This window comes from Lactuca serriola, chromosome 8, assembly GCF_051521515.1.
Source record: "Lactuca serriola cultivar US96UC23 chromosome 8, Lser_US96UC23_V15, whole genome shotgun sequence".
In the NCBI taxonomy this organism is placed as follows: Eukaryota; Viridiplantae; Streptophyta; class Magnoliopsida; order Asterales; family Asteraceae; genus Lactuca; species Lactuca serriola.
Window position 1 is genome coordinate 276,894,921 of NC_136415.1, and position 23,969 is coordinate 276,918,889.

General features: G+C 34.7%; 2 protein-coding genes and 2 long non-coding RNA genes across 20 annotated transcripts; 3 read left to right on the top strand and 1 right to left on the bottom strand.

Moving 5' to 3' along the window:
* The first annotated feature begins 3,325 nt into the window (after positions 1-3,325).
* On the top strand, positions 3,326-3,912 carry LOC145071426 (uncharacterized). The gene is made up of 3 exons (XR_013690453.1): positions 3,326-3,437; positions 3,693-3,747; positions 3,821-3,912. It is a non-coding gene; the product is annotated as an uncharacterized LOC145071426 (long non-coding RNA).
* A 158-nt stretch (positions 3,913-4,070) lies between these two features.
* LOC145070005 (uncharacterized) lies at positions 4,071-4,628 on the top strand. Its single transcript, XR_013689778.1, has 3 exons — positions 4,071-4,202; positions 4,324-4,397; positions 4,579-4,628. It is a non-coding gene; the product is annotated as an uncharacterized LOC145070005 (long non-coding RNA).
* Positions 4,629-4,630: 2 nt separating this feature from the next.
* LOC145070004 (putative methionine--tRNA ligase) lies at positions 4,631-6,201 on the top strand. 2 transcript variants are annotated; one of them, XR_013689777.1, is made up of 4 exons: positions 4,631-5,291; positions 5,364-5,495; positions 5,644-5,892; positions 6,017-6,201. XR_013689777.1 is itself a non-coding variant. In XM_079016925.1 (3 exons), exons 1-2 carry the CDS (start codon positions 5,040-5,042, stop codon positions 5,463-5,465), a joined length of 354 nt encoding a protein of 117 aa, XP_078873051.1. In that variant the 5' UTR covers positions 4,631-5,039; the 3' UTR covers positions 5,466-5,495; positions 5,644-6,201. The 2 variants fall into 2 exon arrangements, 1 of the variants encoding a protein (XP_078873051.1); XM_079016925.1 differs by having other exon boundaries at positions 5,644-6,201.
* A 3,650-nt stretch (positions 6,202-9,851) lies between these two features.
* On the bottom strand, positions 9,852-16,816 carry LOC145069055 (protein SWEETIE-like). 16 transcript variants are annotated; one of them, XM_079016031.1, is made up of 14 exons: positions 15,552-16,090; positions 15,404-15,472; positions 15,184-15,306; positions 14,942-15,100; positions 13,196-13,550; positions 12,875-13,093; positions 12,696-12,767; positions 12,372-12,487; positions 12,163-12,282; positions 12,001-12,073; positions 11,734-11,784; positions 10,505-10,617; positions 10,223-10,264; positions 9,854-10,099 (listed from the first exon to the last, which is right to left on the bottom strand). In XM_079016031.1, exons 1-5 carry the CDS (start codon positions 15,687-15,689, stop codon positions 13,524-13,526), a joined length of 516 nt encoding a protein of 171 aa, XP_078872157.1. In that variant the 5' UTR covers positions 15,690-16,090; the 3' UTR covers positions 9,854-10,099; positions 10,223-10,264; positions 10,505-10,617; positions 11,734-11,784; positions 12,001-12,073; positions 12,163-12,282; positions 12,372-12,487; positions 12,696-12,767; positions 12,875-13,093; positions 13,196-13,523. The 16 variants fall into 16 exon arrangements, 14 of the variants coding, with proteins under 14 accessions (XP_078872155.1, XP_078872154.1, XP_078872157.1 ...); XM_079016032.1 differs by having other exon boundaries at positions 9,854-10,105; XM_079016029.1 differs by having other exon boundaries at positions 9,852-10,099; positions 10,223-10,617.
* Between the last annotated feature and the right edge of the window lie 7,153 nt (positions 16,817-23,969).

A 23,969-nucleotide genomic window follows, 5' to 3' on the forward strand; every position in this document is an offset into this window, starting at 1 on the left:
ATTTCTTGTAAATAGTTGACGTAAATTATCTGAACTTATGAGTTTAATCTAGATCAGAGAAAATTTATTTGATTATTGTGTTAATTGAAATATTTGATCTAAATGCCTCTTATGAATTCCATAACTTGTCCTCAAGTAATGGAAAATAAAAAGTTTTTCATGAATGTTTTTTATGAACTCCATAACTTGTCCTCAAGTTATAGAATTTCAAGAGTCTCATTTTAAAAGTCATCTTAAATGGTTTTAAGGTTTTCCATAACTTATCTTCAAGTTATGGAAATTGAAAAGTTTTTCCATAAAAACCTCATTAAACTCATAAGTTAGAGAAATGAAAAGTTTTGACAAGTTTCAAAACTTGCCCTCAAGTTTTGGAATTTGTGAAGTCTGACTTTTGAATACTTTAGTTCCAAACCCTAGAGTTTTAAAACTTAAAATTCTACCCGTATACTTTATATTATTATAAGTTTAATAATTATATATATCTATACGACAAGTCAGTCTTACCGTTAGTAGGCCTCATTCACGAAGTCGGTCTATAAAGGGAGTATAAGGTTACTGCCTATAAAATGGCAGTTTAATGGGTGTCCACTCTCACCCACCGCTTCCTTGACTGGTGGAGGGTCGTTAGCTACACTACTAGAAAAACAGCCTTTTACGACGCGCAATTAATGACACACACTGATAGAGGACGCGTATTTGTGTGTGCCCTAAAAGATAATGTCAGTTTTGCAAAATATGAAGGATAGAGGACACAGATTTGTGTGTGCCCAAAAATTAGTGTCAGAAAAGAAAAAAATAGAAATGCGGAGGGCGCCTTTCATAAAATGTGTGTCATCTAAGTGTGTCGTTTTATAATTTTTTAATGAAACACGCGTTTTAAGCAGGATTTCACCCGCCTATTGGATCCTAAAAATTAGAACCCTCCCTCTTCTAATTAGCAAGAAAAAGACCTAGCCTTCGTCTTCATAGCAGAATTGCTCTTGCTTTCGTGATCAAATGCCTTGCGACTACGATGAGATAGTGTGAGATCTATGAGAGATCCAATCCAGAGCATGCTTGTGATTGTGTGGCCATCCTTGGTTAACTCACACACTTTGAAACCCTAATATCATATCATGCCTGCCACTAGCGAGCATCATTTACAAGCTGAAACCCTATTCACATATGGAAACAGAATCATCCTGATACCCTCGTCCTCAAGCTCTTTTAACTCCTTCATACTTCTTCCAGTGGAGTTATTTTCCAAACTAGCAGCTCCTGCCGCTACACCACCACCAACCCTAGAATCTTAGTCGCCATCTATATCTGTTCCATCCCCGAGTTTGATCTCTACATCAATTGCTTTATCACATGCACCTATCGTTGGAATCCCACCTGTGGTACTGGTGATTCCACCTCTAGCTCCCACGATTCCCCCAATCGTAATATCTAGGGTTAACCAGGTGACTTGGGATGAACACATAGAGATGAGTGCACCATGGAAACAAGAGCAAAACGTAAGCTTTTTAAAGTAATTACATAGCATGAAACATGAATCGTGTTGTTAGTTTCAAGTATATGAATCGCTAATTAGTTTGGGATGAATTTTCGGTAATTATCATGCACCTGTCGTTGGTAAATTTGTTTGCAGTCTGCAATTCCAATCGCAATATCTAGGGTTAACCAGGTTAACGCACAGAGATGAATGCACCATGGAAACAAGAGTAAAAGGTAACCTTTTTAAAGCAATTACATAACACGAAACATGAATCGTGCTGTTAGATTCAAGTATATGAATCGCCAATTAGTCTGGGATGAATTTTCGGTAATTATCGTTCTTATTTATTTGACTATCATTTAAATCACTAATTAATTTTTTTTTTTGTAATTTTTGTTCAGGAAATGTTGTTGTTGCTTCTTCCCCTTGTCAATTTGTCTTCCATGAAGAATTTTCTTCTTCCATTCTCAAAAGATAACTCTTTAGGCTGTGCTGGAGATGAAACACTATGCCCTATCTGTCAGGCCAATCCAACAACCGTGTATCTCGCCCTTCATTGCCAGCATAGGTACTTTGCTAAATAAAAATTACCTTTTTACCCTTTACACTAGGGACCGGGACTGAGACCAATGCCAATGAGAATAAATGTGAAATATGGTGGGACGGGGACTTGCTCTTGATATCTCGTCTATGCAAAAGACATAAATGCCCTATGCAAAGAAATGAATGTCAAGGCAATTGATCTTTTCACCTTAATTCAACAACAACCTGACTGGTTGACAACTAGATTTATGTAAGTATATATGCATTATTTGTTCCTAAATTTTACTTTATCATTTCATTTATTAGTGTATGTTTAGACAAGTATGCTGCTACTTCTTTTGTTATCTTCAGGACTTCATAGGAACATGACCTAATATATGGTTTAGAGTATGGGATTGGATCCCGAGGTGCAGTCAAGGTAATTCATTCTACTTTGGAGTCACCTCAAGAAATAGGAAATGTATTTTCACATCATGATTTTAGGAGTTTAGATACTTGAAAAGTCCATATTGATGTGAATTTGATACTTACATGATGTGTTTCATGAATCATCGTGGTAAAGTTGAAGAACGTGTCCATTTCCAAGAGTCTGAACCCTTGATGACACATAGCAGAGCATCTGGATGGTGTCTAGATGATATTAGCTTAAGAAAACTTAGAGAGAACATGATGTGGTATCCTCTATCATTTATCATATGCAACACCAAACCAGTTGGTTATCAGGTAAACTCAACCAATCGTGTTGTGTTTCATGTTTGGGCGTGTTTAGATGGAGTATTACTTACTTTTGTAATATTATAATTATTTAATGGTGCGCAGGATCTTGTGGGGTTGGTGATATCTATTCTTCTTTTAGTAGATTTTATACTTGTGTTACTGATGTTGCTTCAGCTTTACTCAAATTCCATGGTGGATTTATTTTTGGTGTTATCTCTTCTCTCTCTCGGAATTCTCCTTCCATTTCTAGCTGGAATTAGCGCTTTATTTAAGCATACTCCTAAGTGTTCATCAGGGATTGCATGTTTTTATGCACTCTGGAACATCACATCCTTGGTCAATGTTGTAAGTCTAAGTCATTCCCTTCAACACTTGAAAAAAATAAATTACATGAGCCTTTGTAACTATAGTTTCTGAAACAGGTTGTTGCTTTCATATGTGGATATTTTCATTACAAGAATCAACTCCCCCTAAACAACAATCATCTAAATTCTGTCTTGGAGCTTAAGCTTGTAAGCTACTATTTTACTGTTATCTTATTTTATTTACCTTAAAAACCTAAGTCTAGTGGTGGTGGTGTGCAGGGATGATGGTGGATGGTGGATGCTTCCATCTGGATTGATGGTGTGTAAAATTGTACAATCACAACTAATTGATTATCATGTGGCTGATCAAGAAATTCAAGATCGAACATTATACTGTAATGATCCCATAGTTTTTTGGCAGTCATGAAACAAAACATATATCCACATTCCTTTTTTTAATTTATTTATTTGTGTGTGTAGTTTTATAGGAAAGAAAGTACAAAAAAATATAAATTTTAAAACATTAGATTTACCAAAAATCATGAATACACGCACGTATATGGAATGGATGTAGGTTTAGAGTATGGGATTGGATGTCGGGTTTTGAAAAACGAGTAAACTGCTATAATGATCCAATCTCACAATTTCAGGCTTTGATGTACCTCAAACCTGCAACTTGGTCAAAAGGCTGTGGCTGGAATCAGAGTAGGTTTTTTCTCACTACATAAATAAATGCTTGTGTATGAAATACAATTACAATCACAAACTTCTTTTTCAGAGGATGATGCAAGGCTGCTACTAGGGATCCACTAACATGGATTTGGGAACTGGGAAAAGATATGTTTGGATGAAAAGCTTGACCTTTTGAAGAAGATTGACATTAGGTAATGTTATCTAAGTCCTAACTTCTACAAACTATATTATCATTTATGAAACTCATTATTCTTTTTTACAATGATATCTTTGCATTACTACAATTCCAACTCCACTTGTTAACTATATATGTATATATTTGTACTTGATAGAGAGGTACTAGGAAGCTTCATGAACAAACAAAAGAAGTTCAATCTTTGCAGGGGTATAGCAAACAGGAAATATCTTAGCTCACAGAGCAGATGCATAAATCATATGAAGAGCACGTTAAGCAAATCACTGAAATGGTATTCCTATTGCTAAATTTGATATATATATATATATATATATATATATATATATATATATTGGTATAAATACATACAAGGAGGGGACTTATTTGGAATTTGTGATGTATTTATTGTACAGCATCATGCAAAGAAGAAAAAGTGTTATGTGTGCAATACGAAAGAGGATGGTTGCTGGAGGGAAATAATGAACATGTAAGTTTCAACCTTTTTCTTTTAGCTTTCTGATACATCTTATGTACTTTACTAGTGTTATGCAAATTAAATTCACTTTTTGAAGTTAATCAATCTTTGCTGATATGATGGAGTTTCACTTGATTGCTTTTTGTTTTAAATTAATTGCTTTCTACTGAATATTGCTTTGGACTCATAACAGCAGGTTGGGCGCAAGTTTTACACCAATGGGCTATAAGGTGGACTGAGGTGGACTGAGGTGATAGATCAACCAGAGGCGTCATCTTTTTGTACACATTGTGAAGATCCATGTAATGCTTCTTTACTTGGTGGATCACCTATATGGTGTTGTTTATAGTGTCACAGATTAATACATGTTGATTTTCATAGCAGCATGTATCGTGAAACAGGTGATATTTGAGACTTGGGTCCTTTTAAAAGATTGATTTTATCCCCTCTACATGTTAAAGGACTTGGTAGATCATCATCTAGTGGAATCTTGAGTTTCGTTACTTATGGAGCCAATGAGATTGCTTCTTCTGTTCTAGCAAGTATCACAAGTCAAAGTAAGAAAAACAAAGGGAATTTCAATCGAGTGAATTTAGATAAAGATAAAGGTATAGGGGAATCGTCTATCTTCTTGCATGCCTTCTAGAACCTTTTATGCCATTGGTTTCCATTGAGGCAAGTAAATTCCCACTAATCTGTTTCCAATCTGTAAAAATGCCGTTTTTATCCCTTCAAATAGTTCTTTCTATTTGTTTTATTGATACACAGGTACTCAAGCAGCTCAATTTGCCCCTTCAACTATCCTTCTGTGATGATAAGGGAGATATCAAAAAGGCCAAAACGCCTTGGGAGTTCATACCTATTGGCCACAAAATCGGGACCCCTGTTCCATTATTCAAGGAATTGGTAATTAACTAATTATCAATAACAAAAACTCAATATTAAAAATATTTCTTTTTAATTTTTTTTCGTGTGTAGAAAGATGAAGAAGTGGAGTTTTTCCGGAATAAATTTGCTGGCAGTCAAGCTGACCGAGCTGATTGGGCTGTTAAGGAAGAAGCTGAAGCAAAAAAAAAGTAACGTAAAAGTTGAAGAACACAAAAATTTCAGGTCATTATTATTTTTCCCTAAAAACCCTAAACCTCTGAATATTTAGTGATAAAGCAAAAGGGTTGGTAATTATTATTATTATTATTATTATTATTATTATTATTATTATTATTATTATTATTTTATTTAATTTTAATAATGTTTGCAGATAAAAGTGGAAAGAAAGAAAAGGGGGAAAGTCTAGTGTTGGTGAAAAAGCAAAAACAAAGGGAGCTGTTGTGGAAAAGGAAGTAACAAAGGGAGATGATTCTTTTCTATCATTAACTAAAATAACATGAATTATGCTTTGATTTGTTTTTTTTACTGATGTGTTGTTTTTTGGTGACCACCAGCCACCACCGGAAGACCACCGTTGAAGCCAACCCGGAGAAATCCCGCTGCCACTGCCATATAACATGTATGTTTTTTTATGTTATTTTATTTTGGTTGGATAATCTTATAAATTTCTGATATCTTGTATACCTCGTATGATTATTTGTATAATTGTTTGAATTTGATTATGTGAAAATCATCTACTAAAGCAAGGTTGGTGTAAGAGTTGATGACGAGAACATTGTTCGAAGACCTTCAGTGAGTTATGATGATGTCCCTTAATAGCAATGTAGTATTAGGTTATATAGTTAGCGATGATTATTTGTATTTGACATTTTAGTGCAACGAATTATCTTTCTTATTTATTATATTATATTTTGTATTTTGTATGACATTAATTTTTGTGCAATCGATTGTATTTTTTTGTATATGGTATTTTATTTTCTATTATGGGACATGAAATGCAAATTTAATTTTAAAATTACTAAATCTATAAATAATTTTTTTAAAAATAAAAAATAAAAATTACGATACGCAAAAATGTGTGTCATCTTCATTTATGACATGGCCTTTCTTGACAGTTGCTTTAATGATATGCAATGCGTGTCATAAATGCGCGTCGTAAATGCGCGTCGTCTATAGACGACGTGCAAAAGCGTGTCGTCTCTCGTTATGATAGTGCCTTCCTTGACGCGCATTTACGCGTCGTCTGAGCGTTTTACGACACGCAATGAGCGTCGTAAAAGGCCTTTTTTCTAGTAGTGCTAAACGGGTAGGATAGGACATTAATTCTCATTGTAAGTATAATTATAAAGTAACTAAACTTTTATTAAATTCCCAATCTTAGTTACTTTAGGAAAAATGTGAATTTGGTGCTAACCCATGAAATTGCACTTTACACCTTGTTAAGTCATTAGTAGAGTGTGTGTGCTTAACTGGCACACTAATCTGGGACTGACAATGTGTGGCGAAGGGTAGCATGATGTTAATCATAAATCAATGGAGTGTGTGTGGTTAACCGGCACATTGATTAGGTGGTTGTAACATTAAGTGTACCAAACTAATTTTCATGGTTATTCACACATTGTTTGCGATCCTCGGCATCCAAGTCACAAACTTGAAGGGCACAATCAAGATTTAAACATGCCATTGAAAAAATCGATGAATCTCAAAGGATCTAGGAATTTCAATCCAATTAAAACTTAATAATCACTTTCGTTTTTTCATGGTGGAAATTGGTAAATCGGCATTTACCTACCTTCAAATATTTTGCAATTAGATTACGACATCCCTCTTCCGAATTGTAAAATATTGTGTTGGGTCCTAGCCTTAATATTTCATTTGGGTGTTATATTAAGGACTTAAATCAACTAAATTGAATTTCTCCCATTGTAGATGCCTAGTTCAGACAACTATGGTCTTCCCAAGTCTTTTGGAATAAGCTTTCCTCTTGAAGATGATGTTCCACGGTTAGATCTTGGAAGTAGAAATCATACTTCACGTCCTCCACCTCCTCCAACTATTCTCCCTAACCTACAAGTTCAAAGACTTGAACAATTCAAGGTCAATCAAGCCCTATTGACTAGCAAACACCAAGATGGAAGGTATGTGTGTACTCATATCTTGGAGATGAAGTCACATATTGACAAGCTGAGAGTATTGGGTGTTATTGTCTCAAAGAAGTTGCACTACTAGAAAAACAGCCTTTTTACGACGTGCAATACATGTCGTAAAACACTCAGACGACGCGCGAATGTGCGTCAAGGAAGGCCCTGTCATAACGAGAGACGACACGCTTTTGCGCGTCGTCTATAGATGACGCACATTTATAACGCACAATGTGTATCATTAAAACCCGTGTCAAGAAAGGCCATGTCATAAATGAAGATGACACACATTATTGCGTATCGTAAATTTAAATGTTTAAAAAAATATTTATATATTTATTAATTTTTAAATTAAATTTACATGTAATGTCTCATAATAGAAATAAAATACCATATACAAAAATACAATCCATTGCATAAAATTTAATGTCATACAATTCTATTTCTTACAATATATAAATTTGCATTCATCTAATCTAATGTGTGTTTCATACTAACAATTCAATTGAAGAATGAAACCCTCGCATTTGTAACATCTTATCTATTTCAGCTTAAGATTTCTTTTCCTCTTCTAACTCCAGAGCTATTCGCTTTCATCAACCCTGTAAACGTCAACACAAAATCACTTGACATTTTCATTCTACTTTTAAAATTAATTCTTATCAGGACAATCTACTTTTAAACCTACCAATCTAGCAAAGCTTCCAAGATAATGAAGGGTATTTATGTTAATCTCTGAGCAACCTCCTTAGCAATAACCCTCTCTTTTGCTTTGGTTTTAGCCTGTGATTTTGACCCTATTATCCCAACACCCCACTTCTTTCTATACTCATCATACTTATCATTGAAATTGGCCTAAAACAAACAACATAAATTCATTCATCATATCAGAATCAACCATAAAATTTTCCATATAATTTTTGAATAAATAAATTTTATAAAAAAACAGATACCTTGATGGCTTCCAAGATTCTGATGAACTCCATCTCATCTTCATTCTTGACTGTAGTCAAGCACAGAGTTGCTGCAGTTTTCTGATGAACAATCTCCCATAACATCCACAATAAACATGTTAACTCAAGCAAAACAATCAAAGGATATTTAAGTAAAAATACGTGTAGTTCAATTCCCAAACGACATTTTCCCTTCACAGATGCATCTTTCTCATTTTCTTTCTCCAAAAACACTCTAAATTAGTGTTAAGGTAGCATCTTCTTTTCATCACCACACGGGTTGTATGATCAGAAGGACCTAAAGGAAAATGCAAAATAAAGACAATAAACAACCGAATCCAAAAGGTATTAATGGTATATGGAAAAAAATAGTAGATATACTTTGAGAAAGGAAGTAAGAAAATACAGAACCTAGAAGAATGAATGTCCACACATTGTCACAAAATCTGTACATACGTGTACAAATGCCCCTGTCGTTATATAAACCAAATCATCAGCATCCATACACCAAGGGTATAATCGTCATTTAACTCTTACATGCTTAAGCCAAATCCTAAGAGTGAATGTATCAATACATTATTAACTCTTTGCCTTATGTAACTTATCTCATGTTCAAAGTGATGATATTATGAAATTTTTTAACTGGAATGTAAAGGGTATAATGGTCATTTTCTCTCCACACGAGAATTAAAGAGATGAAAATGATTTACCTTAATAGAGACGTTGGTCTTAAACTGATTGTCCAGAGCTTCAGCCATTGACTACAACCAATGAAACATGAAGTGATAATGATATCTCATAGATTAAATAATCATCAAAACACATACTACCTTCATACTAAATTAACACATAGTTAAAAAAGAAGAATAATAAGAAGAAGCTCTGAAGAGTTAAGAGACCTTATCAAACTGAACAAGAACTTGAATAGCAAGCTCAGGACCAAGAATCCCACTTGATACCATCTCATCCAAAGTTTCAGTCAAACACCTTATTCATGATTCTAAGATAGTGGCATCACTACTAGAAAAACAGCCTTTTACGACGCTCATTGCACGTCGTAAAACGCTCAGACGACGTGCAAATGTGCGTCAAGGAAGGCCCTGTCATAAAGAGAGACGACGCGCTTTTGCGCGTCATCTATAGACGACGCGCATTTACGACGCACAATTATGACACACAGTGCGTATCAAGAAAGGTCTTGTCATAAAGGAAGACGACGCGCATTTGCGTGTCGTAACCTTACGACGCGCGTGTTTATGACACTCAATGCGTATCAATGAAGCCCCTGTCAAGAAAGGCCATGTCATAAATGAAGATGACACACATTTTTGCGTATCGTAATTTTAAATGTTTAAAAAAAAATATTATTTATAGATTTACTAATTTTCAAATTAAATTTGCATTTAATGTCTCATAACAAAAAATAAAATACCATATACAAAAAATACAGTCCATTGCATAAAATTTAATGTCATACAAATAGTCGATCCATGGAAAGATAAAACAAATCAATAGAAGTTGTTTTCTCCCTATACATGATTATCACATACTAAATAACAAACTTTATTTCATATTCATACATATGATTACATTATTCATTAAAAAAACATATACCTACATCTTTGCCTAAAATGTTATTACATGATGCAAGTTGGCCACTTAATTGATGGATCACCAAGAGGAAGACCAACAACTACCCTAAAATGTTCCATGATGTGTCCATACTCATGTCCTGTAACTTTAAATATTAAATAATGTAAAATACCTCCTAAAAATAAAATTGCACAAGAAACAACACATCATAATGAGAAATTACTAACATGAATGGAAGAAATACACTATAAATTTGTTTTACCAAGAGTGGCATGGACGATCAGGTGCTACAAGTTTGTCCAAGCTGCCAAACAAAAGCCAAAACATTGGAAACTATGCAGCTACAAAAGCCAAAACATTGGAAAAAGTTGAAGCAGAGCTTCTTAGAATCTCCATATTTTTCACAGTTCATGAAGGATTTGGCAGTGCCTGCAGATAGCTCAGAGGCAAAATTTTGACATAGAAAAATGTAGCATGCTTCTTTTGAAGTGTGACATAGCTCAGGGGAAAAAGGTAATTTGACAGAGAAACATGATTATCTTACCATGTATGAGCAGAAGGCAAACGATAAGAGCTTCCATAAACTTTGTGAATCTGGATGGTGGTGCTAGTCTTTGGAGTAGCTTGAAATCGATTCCCAAATCCAGGCGTCACCTCCTTTCATACAGCCAATAAACATGTTCGTATCAGAAACAACTAATAAACCATGTTAATTCTTCAAGAAAATTTAAATAAATACACAAAGTATATGGACAACTTTATATAAAATGTAGCTATTTGGAATTCCGACAGCCATGCAAGCTCTCTTATAATGGGGGTTACTCATTTCTAAAAAGAGACCTTGAAGATTCCTCCTTGTCTTACAGATAAAGGAAATGTAAGAAAAAAATTAAGTCTCACAAAGTATATGGACAATTTTATACAAAATTCTATTGAAACAGATAGAAACTTGGGAGTATTTATATTAGGTCATATCCTAAGAAGGCCCATAAACAAGTGATATGCTTAAACAATCCTTAATTGTTTTCCAGAGTGTGGTAGTTTGTTATTAACATGGAAGGCTCATAAACATCTATTATACATCATCCTACTTTCCTTTCATCTTATTACAACATTCTACTTTCAGAAATCTACCCAGTTTTAGCAAATGTATTACAAATACAAAGTGACTTCGCCGCTTAATTAGGAAAAAAAATTTAGAGTATAATGTCCTAATAAGCAAAACAATTATAAGTAGAATATCAGACATATTATATTCTTTAAGAAAATCCATGACATCAGGAGACAAGGGTGATGGCTAAGTTTGTCTGTTTAAATTTATCATCAAAAAACAAAAAAGTTTATTTGAAAAGACTAAATTCTAACATGTATTGCATGGCCAATATGTCGGACAACCACCATTTGAAACTTTCCCTGCATTTGTCCTATCGTGAGAGCCCTAGTACAAAAACTTACCATCTTACCCTTCCACCAATAATATTGACTTTTTATTTAACAATTATTATATATTATATTGTGAGGGCCCTGATGCAGTCATATTCTTAATTAAAATTTAAACATCATTTATCCAAACAACACTGAATGGGAAGAAAAAGAAAGAATCTGTCAAGTCTATCTATTCCAGCCAACAACAACAACTTTGGGACAGGAGATGACAAAAAATTTTCCGAGAGGCCTTCATACCTGAATACTTTTTATTTACAAAAATAGAAAGTTAAACATAATAAAAAAAATTCCTTCAATGACTACAAATATCAAAGAGTTCATTTTTACCATCCTCTTCAATATTGCTTTGTTTCCTCCAATCGTGCTCTGTGTCGATAGCTGTACATACAACAACAAGATCAGTTAATTTGCACAAAAGGAATTCAATATATTTGTAAAAAATATTTACAAGGGAGTTGAATTACTAATCTGTTAACTTTTGTTTCTAAATTCCAACAAATAATTTACAAGAATCAAGATATGTTGTATAAAAATTAGGAATGACAAAAGAAAAAAGAAATTAGTTTTCAAAAAATAAAAAACCTAAAAACTTACCACTGCTGTGAGTCATCGTACTTTACAGTCGTGGGAATTGATATTTGAGCAGAATCGATGTTTCTTAAAGGGCCTGATCTCACATTCCACTCAATCTATAAGTATTTACAAATTACAATTCAAATTTATATAAAAAAATTTAACAGTTTTTTAGATTCTTACATATATATGAAATAAGTGAAGTCAAAAGGCTGATTTTACAGCTTTCTTAAGAGTTGGAAAATGTTGCACTCTATTTGATAGAATTTTCTGCATATGCATCAATGAAGCCATAGTTGTCCCCTGAAATTGTAATTTTGAATTTTAATATTTTAAAAAAAGTTGAAAACAAAAAGTTTATAGTAAAATACACTTGATAGGAGTGAAACTACCTTTTTCTTTTTCATCATAATCTTGGCAGCAGCCTGAAAGAAATATCTACATATAGCTTCCATGATTAAGTGCATGCTTCTTTTTGACTTGATAGACTTAATATTTGTTTTTTAACCTGTTAAATAGTGTGTCAAATTTAAGTTGTTATTGATTAAACAGCCATTTACAATTTCAGTTTGTAAAAGTTCTTGATTAAACAATCAGTTCTTGTTTAGCATCACTTCCAAACAGAAAGGGTAAAATGGTCATTCACTAACATCCAGACGATTAATCTTAGCAAAAAAATTTGCTTGAATCTAGATTGGTGTTCTTATATGACTCACAGTTTTTTCATTCCACTCATCTGTACTGTGTACTAAGGTATTGAACTTTTAAGCAAGCAATTTCTCAAATGCCTGCAGAAAATTAATTAAAAAAATAATGTCAAGTTTCTGTATGAAGTTAATAACTACAATTATCCCCCTTTCTATAACATTGCCATGAAATCAACTTATAGTCTTACCACCCGTGTCTGGTTTTGCAGATTGGGAAAGGTTGTACTTGGTCCAGTCAAATCAGTTATCCTCCTGAAAACCAAAATGCAAAATTAAAGTAAGTTTCATTGGTGGATGAAAAATTAGTTAAATTTTTTGACAGAAAATGGAATCAGAATTCTTGTAAGTTTGTCAACAAAGATCTTGTAGAAGGAGTAGGTCCCTCCATCGATCTTCCTTGCCAATCACTGCATGATAAATGATTTTATTAAAATAAAAAACCAGAAATATTTGGAAAATGGAAAAGATTTATCGAACTAGGAACAAGAAAAGCAAGATAATATACTCACAGTCTTATGATCCTTGTCCAGTTTCCAATAGGATCAGGGGGGAAGAGATGTGTGCGAAGACCATCGATTCAAGAAGAAATACAATTTACAATTCAGTAATGGGAATAAAAACAGGTAGAATGCTATAACAATTAACAAAAACAAATCAAAGAATGTTTGTTGGCATTTCTTGTAGTAGCCCTAATGTTCTTACACACTCTTCATATTATCAACAATAGTTAAAAAAAATAGAAATTATTACATGTTTCGGATTGGAGCTGTAAAAGGTAGAACAAAAGGAAGATGATGTAGAACACCAGCCTAAAATTCTTTAGACTACCCATCCCCTTTAAAGAATCCTTCCTCTAAATTGAACCTACAATTACAATTTACAAGTAGGGTTAATGTCATAAATTGTGTTGTTTGTCACAAAACACCATTGGTTTATAAAAATGCTAAGCAGGCAACTGTAACTTTCTTTGTGCTCACAAAATAAAATTATTTCAATGGTGTTCTTTCAACAAAAACAAACAGTTTGCGACAGACCTGTTTATGGCATTTTGTTTTTTAAATCAAAGGTATTTTGTAAAAATGAAAAATAGTTGGTCACTTATTTTACTAACCCTTACAAGCATAATCAGTATGTGAATATACCAGAGCAGAGCAAAATACACTTTATTTTTTGTGGGTGCATGTGCAAGTTTAGTAACAATGTAACATGGATAACAAAGAACCCATTATTCTAACAACTAGAGTTAATGTGAAATAAGTTCACATCTAAAACTAAATGAGATTTAATTACAGCTAGGGGTGAGCATCGGAACCGGAACTGAAACCGCGTTGGAACCGTCGGTTCCGGTTCTGGTTCTTTTTTTTTCGGAACCGTTATCCGCTGGGTAACCATCGGAACCGGTTTATATATATATATATATATATATATATATATATATATATATATATATATATATATATATATATATATATATATATATATCATATTTGGAATTGAGGGATGTCATATTTGCTATTGCTGCGATGTCCAGATTAAAAAAGAGTTTACATAAATTCAAAATTAATGTATTGTAAGTGAGAAGCCAAAAGAAACTGAACTTGTTATGTTATTTTGGGATGGCTACTTATACTACATAGATGCTGCAACAAAGTAACATGACTTGTTTCTAAATAGAATGGAGAGACAGTACACGACAGTATATCATTCCCGCATAGTAAAAAGCAAATGGTTGGTTTGTGGTACTTAAAAACCAATGGTTAATTTCTAAATGATATGTTTATATAACTTTTTAATAATTAATGATTTGTAATTGTTGATTTATAATGGAATAATAATAATAATATTAAAAGCTTAAAACAACCGGGTACCGGAGCCAGTTCCGGTTCCAGTTCCTACATTCCATGAACCGCCGGCTCCGGTTCTGGTTCCGGTTCCAGACAATTAAGGTGGGTACCCGCCTATGCTCATCCCTAATTACAGCAAAACCACTAGACTTCATGCACCCACAACAAATAAAGTGTATTTTGCTTTGCTATTTTTAACAATTTATTGATAAGTTTGGGTAGAAGTAGAACTGGCTTTCCAAACGTAGCAATAATAAAGATTATAATTGCAGGGCCAATGTATTTTTCTTTGCTATTTTTTAACAATTTATTGATAAGTTTGGGTGAACTTACATAAAGTAGAACTATATGAAATGAAAGATCAAATTTGGCATGATATGATGTTCAAGTAGATATGTAACGAGTGTATACCTTCCAGTAATCCAAGGACCTAACGACGCATCTCGACACAAACCTAAGCAAGTAAAATGTAAAATTACATTTACACCATAAAAAAATAATCTGAAAGATCCCCTGGGTTGCAATTAATATATCTGTTTCTAGTGGTTGGGAGTCATATGTAAGCATGGCCTATAAAATATGGAAGGATGAGTGTTTAAATTTTGATTTAGCTATGTTGTATGATTTTCATGAAACCACGAGTAAATGAGCACCTTTAATCCATAAAGTAATCCCACGCATACATTTGTGACACTGGTTGAATGTAAAACATGTCTCCTTCCAGTTTTAAGAGACTGCTCAAGTATGCCAAGAAGTGATAACATCCCACTACTATCCTGGGGTGATTCTCAGATCAAGTTAAATTGAAATCCAGGAATCAATGATAATAAAGAGGAAAAATTAATGCACAAAATGATACAAAGAAAACACTACCTGAGTAACAAACATGACTCCAAAGCAAAGGAGCATTTGGTTCACCAACATCTTGCTAATAGTCTCTGGCTGCATATTCATTCACCCAATAAGTGTACATCAAAGAGTATGATTTTTTTTATTCTCCATTTGGATCAACAAAATATACCTGAGGGAAACTAGGGAGCTCATTCTCCCATACACATGGCAAAACGCCATCTTTTCCACCTTGAAATGCCCAAAGTTCATCTTCGAACCAATCCCTATATGCCAACAAGGATAGTATAGACATACTATAAACATACATTAAGTATCAAGCATTAAGGATCCATAACACAACCTGAATTCTAAATAGTATGTTGTTTCTTTTTCCTGTCTATATTTTATCTCCTTTTGTCATTAAATACTTCTTTTTTCCGATTTACTTTCTTTTTCAATTTGCCTACACTAAAAACATATGCAAACAAAAATGAAATAAGGATCAAAATTCTAAATCTCTTTTAGGGTGAAAGCACATGTCGATCAGTTAATTTGACTGTTGAAAGCAAACAAGTAATTAAAACCCCACTCATCTACTGTTCTACAATTAACAAGAAATAATAGGCAATCAAGATTCAAGAATTCAGAGAAAAAAAAACTATTAACCATAGAAAATGATCTTTTTAAGGAAATAACTTTATTAGAAACCAAGATTCAAGAATTTGGAAAAAAAACTTACTCAGATCTGTAAGGAGGGTCAACGGAAATCAAACTCAGGACTCAAGAAGTTGGATTCCATAAATATGAAATCTCATATGGAGATCAGGCATTCAAGTTTCAACGAGTTTTATACTTTCAGTCAATCACACATTTGAGTAATCGATTTTTAGCAATTCCAGGCTTTCAGCGGTTGATCCAGTTTGGTTTCCGTGATGGGCTGATGGCGACTGGAAGAAATCTTGACCTAAAATCAAAATTCGATGGAAGAAATCAGAAATTATAACATCAGATGGGAAGAAATTTGTGAAAAGAGTTGAATTCGTTTGAGATACCGATGTTAATCATTAGAAATACCAATCGAAAAGAGAACAGTGAGTCACTTCCTTTTTTGGCGTTGAATTTTTGGTAGGGCAATCTGATGAGAAGCGATTGTTTGAGATATCGATGTTAACCTTTGCTTCTTTTTTCCATCCTTGTACACATTATGCAGGGAAATATGGTCATTCTTGCTCTATAAGCACAAAACCAATTGATTATGAGGAGAAGCGAAGAAATGGTGAGGGAGCAAGGTTTGAATTATTTCACCACCAAACACCCTCGCACATACTGGGTTGAGAGAAAACGAGAGAAGAGGAAGCTTAGAATAAAATAAAACCCTAGCACATCCTAGAGAGAAGGGAGGTGGCGATGCCTTAGGGTTTGTAGAGAGAAGGGAGATCTAGAGGAAAAAGCGAAGAAGCGGGCACTTAAAATTTTAGAATTTTTGAGGATTTCATTCTCCGCCTTTAAAAATGCGCGTTTGATAAAAAAAATATAAAGCGACATTTCTAGAGGACACACATTTAAAACAAGTGCCCTCCGTGTTTGTATTTTTTTTTTGTTGGACATTAATTTTAAGGCACGTAAAAATGCGTGTCTTCTATCCTTCAAATTTTGGAAGGCTGACATTATTTTTAAGGTCACACAAAAATGCGTATTGTAAATCAGCGAGTGTCATTGTTTGCGCGTCATTAAAGGGTATTTTTCTTGTAGTGCATGTGACTCAGTTACATAGATATTAAAGAGAAGAATTTGGAGAAGTGTGAATCGAACACCTTATTCTTTTTGTCTAATTTACACTTTACCCAATCATTTGAAACTCAGATCCATTGGTGTATGCATTACTATCCCGCATCATTGATTTATCACTAAGACTCATAATTAGGCGTTACAGCGTGATACTAGATTGCCGCTTCCAGCTCCTCTGCATATGTAATCTAGAAACTAAAAGTATTAGGCTTAAAATTGATATGTAAAAGATGAGAAGATGAGAAGATAGATGTACCCTGGCATTAAAATTGATACAAACCTTTGTTGGTCAAGTATGGATGTTTGATATGGGTGTTCTGGTCATCAATCTCGTTTTCTTGATTTGTTAGACCATCTGCTGATAGACTCATGCCTGTTGCTAGGTCGGAATGTTCAGATGGAGCAGAGTTAACCCTACCTCCGGCGGCAGGAATGCGAGGGTTAGTTAACCTAGCCACGATTTGAGGTTCGGGAGTAGTGCTTCTAGACAAAGAACCACCGAGTGCAGATGCGTAAGTAAGAGAAGCTGATGACATTGCGTGAGGATGGTTTGGGCTCGAAATGTAAAGATTACATGGAAACCAGATCTTGGTGAAGTCCAAAATATGCAAAGAAATAGTGTGTTTGTCGCCCCTTATGTGTTTTGAACCAGGCAAGAGGGATAAGATGGAAATACGAGAGTGAGATAGAAAAAATTAGGGTCAGATTTAGGAACCCTAAATCATCGGCTCAAATTGATAACTAGGAGGTAAGAACCCTAAATCCTCAGCTCATTAGGGTCGAATTAAGAGTGTAAGAACTTGTTGGAACCGAGAATTAGGTTTTTGGTGGAGGTGATGGATCGAGGAATTGAGGAAGCTGTGGATGAAGACGAAGGCCCTAATTCGAAGAGGCGGGGAATTTTTAGGATAAATAGGTGGGGGTTAATTTTTTGGATTTCATTTTCCCCCCTAAAAACTCGTGTTTCCTTAAAAAATATAAAGCGACACAGTTACACAACACACATTTTTTTATAGGTGTCCTCCGTATTTCTTTTTTTTTCTTTTCTGACACTAACTTTAGGGCATGCAAAAATGTGTGTCCTCTATCCTTTAAATTTTGGAAAACTGACATTCATTTTTAGGGCACGCACAAATGCACATCCTCTATCAGTGTGTGTCATTAATTATGCGTCGTAAAAGGCTATTTTTCTAGTAGTGTTGGCTGTAGACTGGGTTCTTCAATCACTTCCCGAGTTATATAGTAAGTTCATTAAGGACTACTATGTGACAGACCACGACATGACCCTTATTAATCTTACCTATTTGTTTATTGCTGCTGAATCAGCAATGATTTGGCGCACTGTAAAAGAAAATTTGATTGGAAGATCTACTTCTCAAACTTCTACAGAAATTGACAATGGTAACATTGGAAGTCCAGAAAATATTTCTCTTCCCAATGGAAAGGGATCGGCCATAGTCAACCCGGATGGCCAAATGGTAAAGAGAAAGGCTAAGTCTGAGATTGTCTCATGTTTCAATGCAAAAGAAGCCATTTGTTTCTACTGCCATTTGAAGGGACATTGGAAGCGAATCTACCCTGACTACCTGAAAGATCTGAGAGAAGGTAAAATCAAAAAGTTTGACTATGCTTAGGTAATTCTACTGTCTGACTCTATTAAGTTCCTAATTGTTGATTCTTCATACATGATGTGACAAGGTTGCATTTTGATGTTTCGTAGGATCATGTAAAAGGAAGGAAGCTTAAAGCAAGAGTATGCTGAATCTGGTCACGAAGATGGATTTCAATCGCATGGTTCAATGATCGGAATTTTGAGTTGCCGCTTAAGAGTTATAATAGATTGCTTAGAAATTTGTAATAACATAGTTTTCATTTATAATTGCATTGTAAGGAAAATTTTTTGCACATTTTATAAATAAATAAAATGTTGTTTTTATTTTATTATATCTCCTTGCAATTACATTTGTGAAAATTGATGTTTGTATGTTTCTATGTTAGCAATATGAATTTGATTCTTTCGTTTGTGGTAGTGTCGAGAATTTGCCAAATAAGGAAAGATTCTCATCACCCAAGTTTCAATTGGATAGAAACTTGGAATCATGCAACTTGTATTGTGTAATGAATGAGAACTTTCATCTTTGGGAAATTAAGACTAATTCGTTGTTCATATGTATATGTGAGTCAAGTGAAGGACTAGCGGATCGGGTATACTTGGTTGTGTGCTGGTCAGGTCCACCATAAAGAACGATAAGAATATTTGTCATTATTTACTAAATTTTAGTAAATATGGTTATACTTATGAGTTTAAGTATAATTCTGAACATTAGAGAAGTTTCAATGTATGGCAGAACAAATGAGAAGAATCAAATTAGGCAGAAAGATAAAAGTCTCTCCAATCTAAAAAGATGGGAGAGTACTTTAGTATCGTGTTTTATGATGATATTAATGATTATGAAAAAACATATCACCATTGATCCCCTAAGGTTATCTTAGTGCATTTGTATGGCTAAGAAGAGGAATTGTGAATTGTTGAAATGGTTAAATCAAGAAGATGAGTCATACTTCGTTCCAAGAACAAGTCTTAGAGTCATACTCCAAGATTGTAACTTGAGTGACATAATCTTTAGAAAGGTTTATAACACTTGTCAAATGTAGAGTAAAATGCTTTTTACTCTTGTACATTTGAGATTGGTAAGTTGTGATGTTTTGGATAAAACAAAGACCAACTAAGACCAATGGTGTAAAGTGTTTGTCTTGATAAGAATCCGCACTGACTCTTGAAAATTTGTTTGTCAAGAAATGGTTCATGAAAAGAGAATCTTGTATGTCAAGAGGTCAGTGAGAGTCTTAAAGATCTTGAAAGTTTCAAGAACTAATCAAGAGTAAACCTATTGTTAAACACTAGCACACGACTTGAGGTTTGTAACCTATCGTGTTGACACATTCTTGTTTTTGTGCCCATTCCAGTTAATGTTGACTATGCATGTAAGTTCTATGATTTCTCAGTTGTTTGCATAATAACCTATGAAGCAATGGTAGGCCCTTGTGCTGCCAGGTGGCGAGAAATTAAGATTGAACAAGTTCAGTCCATATAAGTTTGGATTTGTCACTAACCTTGTCTTATGATTATGGTTTGACAAATTCACATGGATAGGAACACATGCACCATAAAATCTAAGTGTCATAAGGTTTCTCTCGAATTCATGAAAATGGTTGTGAGGAAACACACTAAGTAGATTTTAAATAGTTAGCAATTGTGACATTTGCATTCTTAAATTTGATTATGATTACAGCATCCCTCATCATAGTTTGAATTGTGAGAAATGACAAAGGTCTAAACATTTGAGACTTATTACTGTAAGTTCTAAAATTGTTTAGACACACATGTGAGCTATATAAGGAAAGGTGTATGAGTTTGAGAAGCCTAGATAAAGTCTTATCGAAGCATCTCGTATTAGAAATCTGAACTTTGGAAAGGACGTCAATAAGTATTGATTTCTAGAAGTCCACCTGATTTTAGAATACATGTCAAAGCTAGTGGGAGCATAAGTGTAACAACGTAAATTCCAAACCAAAAATTTCATTTTTGTCACAACCATTTTCACATAAAATGTTTTATAAAGTATCCAATATTAGTTATCAAAACATATCATATCCCAAGATCACAAAAATCAAATCCTCTCTCTAGTGTGTACGAGTCACGCCGGCGCCTTCCCACGGTCCTCGCTAGTACCTGAAACACATAACACAACAACTGTAAGCATATTGCTTAGTGAATTCCCCAAAATACCCTTACACACATATGCCTTTCTGGGCCATACTCTACACGACCTTCCGGTCCATGTGTCTTAGGGGACTTCCGTCCTAGTCCTAGTAGACCTTCCGGTCCTACTCGTATCGACCTTCCGATCCATGACTCCCTCACCTTCCGGTCCACGTCATAATGCCTTCCGGCCCATATCATACATAGCATACATATCACATACATAATGCATACAGAACGTGCAACGCATAGCATACAAAACATGCAACTCATAGCATACAAGACCTTCCGGTCACACATAGGTACCTTTCCAGGTACAGTATAGTGAGAAGACTCACCTCAGATATCTCGATAAGTCTTTGTCTCGGTAGAAATGTGATCTAGCCTATGCCTAATCACATAAAGAAAATACTCCCATAAATACAACTGAACTCAGCCCTAAAAGTCAACAAGGTCAACGGTCAAACTTTGACCCGACTCGGCGAGTGCACTAGGGCGACTCGGCGAGTCTACACGTGTCAACTAACTCACTCTTAGACCCTCTCTTGGCACGTCGAGTACTCCCCTGACTCGACGAGTTCCACCTGGCAAGAATCGCGGGGCCGCCCCGACTCAATTCGCTGAGTCCCAAGAACAACTCGGCGAGTTCCAACTTGAACTCAGACCCCTGACTCTCCCTGGCTCACCGTGTCATTCCCCCAAATCGACAAGTCCACTCACTGAGTGATTAACGGGCAACCTTCAAACTACTCGCCGAGTCTGTTCTTCGGACTCGGCGAGTTCATGCCATGCACAAACTCAAAACGACTTCTGAGGTTAGATCTATTCCATACAATCATAGATCTAGCCTCCCCAAGCACGATAAACACGTAAAGTTCGGACCTTGACCCACATATATCATAGAAATGGTCCAAAATGGTGATTTAGCTCCAAAAATGACATTCTAAGCTCATGACTTCCAAAATGGCTCATAAAGCTCCAAGGGTTAAGGTCTCTAGACCTCTTTGAGTCCAGATCCAAAGCACAAACTCGAAAGGGGACTAAATACTCTACATACTCTTCTTCTAAAGGGTTTAAAAACCCTAACTCTATGAATCAACACCCAAAACTGGAGAAGTTCCGAAGGAATACCTTAATATGAAGCCTTTGATCTCTGAAGACACTAGATTTGCACTTCCTTCAACCTTCTTTGCCTTGGTCACCTTCTCCTTCAAATTTCACCAACAAAAGATCAACAATAGCCTCTCTTCACCTCACAAACGATCTAAGACTCTCTCTAGGGTGTGGTAGCCGCAATGGACGACCATAAGGGCCTTTATATAGGTCTCAAACCCTGGAAATTAGGGTTTCATTAAACAGCATGGACTCGCCGAGTCCACTCATGAACTCGCCGAGTCCAGCTGTGAACTTGCATCCGAATCCACGACCATACTCGGCGAGTCTAGACGCCAACTCGCCGAGTTCCCCCACAAAACCCAAAAATAAAGGGACAAAATCTCATACCTGGAAATCCTGGTGTTACAATAAGTGTTATGCTAGTAAGATAATAATTATTATGCTAGTGGGAGCATACTTATTATGGAAAGTGTTGCAAGTTAGCAATGTTAATTATAGAAAAACAAAAGGTTTCAAATCGCAAAGTTGCAAGGTTTAAAAAGTTGTTTTCCTATAATTAAGGGAGAGAAAATTATACTTCATTTCAAAATCTAAAAGCTTAGATTGAGTTTTTAATCAAATTTAGTCAAATATATATGAATGGTATGTTGGAATGGTTCAACATAAGGAAATTCTATATATGGAAATGTTAATTGCATTCTCAAAATTTGATTATGATTACGGCATCCCTCTTCATAATCAAATTTATGAGAACATGACAAATAGAAATATTGTAGCAAAATACATGTCAAGTATCATGTATTTATGAATCATGTCCAATATGCTTCGGGTATAGGATCGATTGCATGTGCTATAATATTCATATGTTCTAAATTTTCCAAATGCCTAGGGCATTAAGAGGGAAAAAGGAATAGAATCGGGTATGACTAAAGTGGTTAAACATCTATTAAGGACAATCTAAGGTTCGCCAAAGATTGGTTGCTTGTGGACAGTTGGAAGTATATTTTGAATTTTAGAAGGACCATATTGACATACTCTGAGAAGAGGTAACTCTTGTTCAGAAATGATAGTCAAAATGGGAATATGGAAATGTTTCCATAAGAGGAAGTTATTCTTTAAATCTATGTAAGATTAGGAAACTTAATGCAAGAAGGATGTTCAAAGGAAGGTTTTGAATTTGAGACTTTGTTTCCATGGAAGTGCTCTCCATTGGAATACTTTGTAATGTCCGTTGCCAAGTCTCTATGACTTTTATGCATAGTCATTAAAAGAGGATCGTTGCATATAAGTTTAGAATCTAACAAATTACAATAAATGGTAAGAATTTGATATTCTTACATTTACAGTAAGGATTTGGAATTATGAAATGAGCATCATTGAAATGTTGTCAATTGATCTATTTCACAAAGTAAGGATCGTAGATAAACATAGTGTGCATGTTTGGAGCATGTGACGACTATTGTTTTAATTCAAGTATTAAGTTGATTATTCGAAACATTATACAATGAATAATGAGTAATCAATATGGCATTCAAAAGTTTTAGGGACATATAGGATTATTATTATTCTTGTGTTTCACTTTGCATGTTTTGACTTCCCAAATAACTACGTTATTTAAACCATCCACAGTCAATCATAATTTTGAAGTAGGTATTGAGGCAAGACTGCCATGAATGGGTTTGTAGTTTGTCTAGGTGTTTTATACATAGCTGCAGTGTTGATGAGTACTCATGGAATAAGATCCGAGTATTGGATTCAATCCACGCTCATCTGAATCACTTCATGGATTTTATCACGAGTTATTGTGAGACGATAATATGTTATATTCTTGAAACAGAGACATGTGAGTTGTAGTTGCGATTCGGTTGCACATTGACACATGTAAACGCACCAGTAACTTGGTGTTATAAAGCGTATTGGTGTGTGTAATTAGATGAGTAA

Excerpts from the sequence above, each read along its gene's own strand:
- LOC145069055 (XM_079016029.1), bottom strand. The coding sequence starts at position 15,689 with ATGTATGTTTATAGTATGTCTATACTATCCTTGTTGGCATATAGGGAT. Across the intron at positions 15,307-15,403 it reads GAGTCATGTTTGTTACTCAG|GATAGTAGTGGGATGTTATC; the intron begins GTAGTGTTTTCT and ends GAATCACCCCAG. Across the intron at positions 15,101-15,183 it reads GATTACTTTATGGATTAAAG|GCCATGCTTACATATGACTC; the intron begins GTGCTCATTTAC and ends CATATTTTATAG.
- LOC145070004 (XM_079016925.1), top strand. The coding sequence starts at position 5,040 with ATGCCATTGGTTTCCATTGAGGCAAGTAAATTCCCACTAATCTGTTTC. Across the intron at positions 5,292-5,363 it reads TTCCATTATTCAAGGAATTG|AAAGATGAAGAAGTGGAGTT; the intron begins GTAATTAACTAA and ends TTTCGTGTGTAG.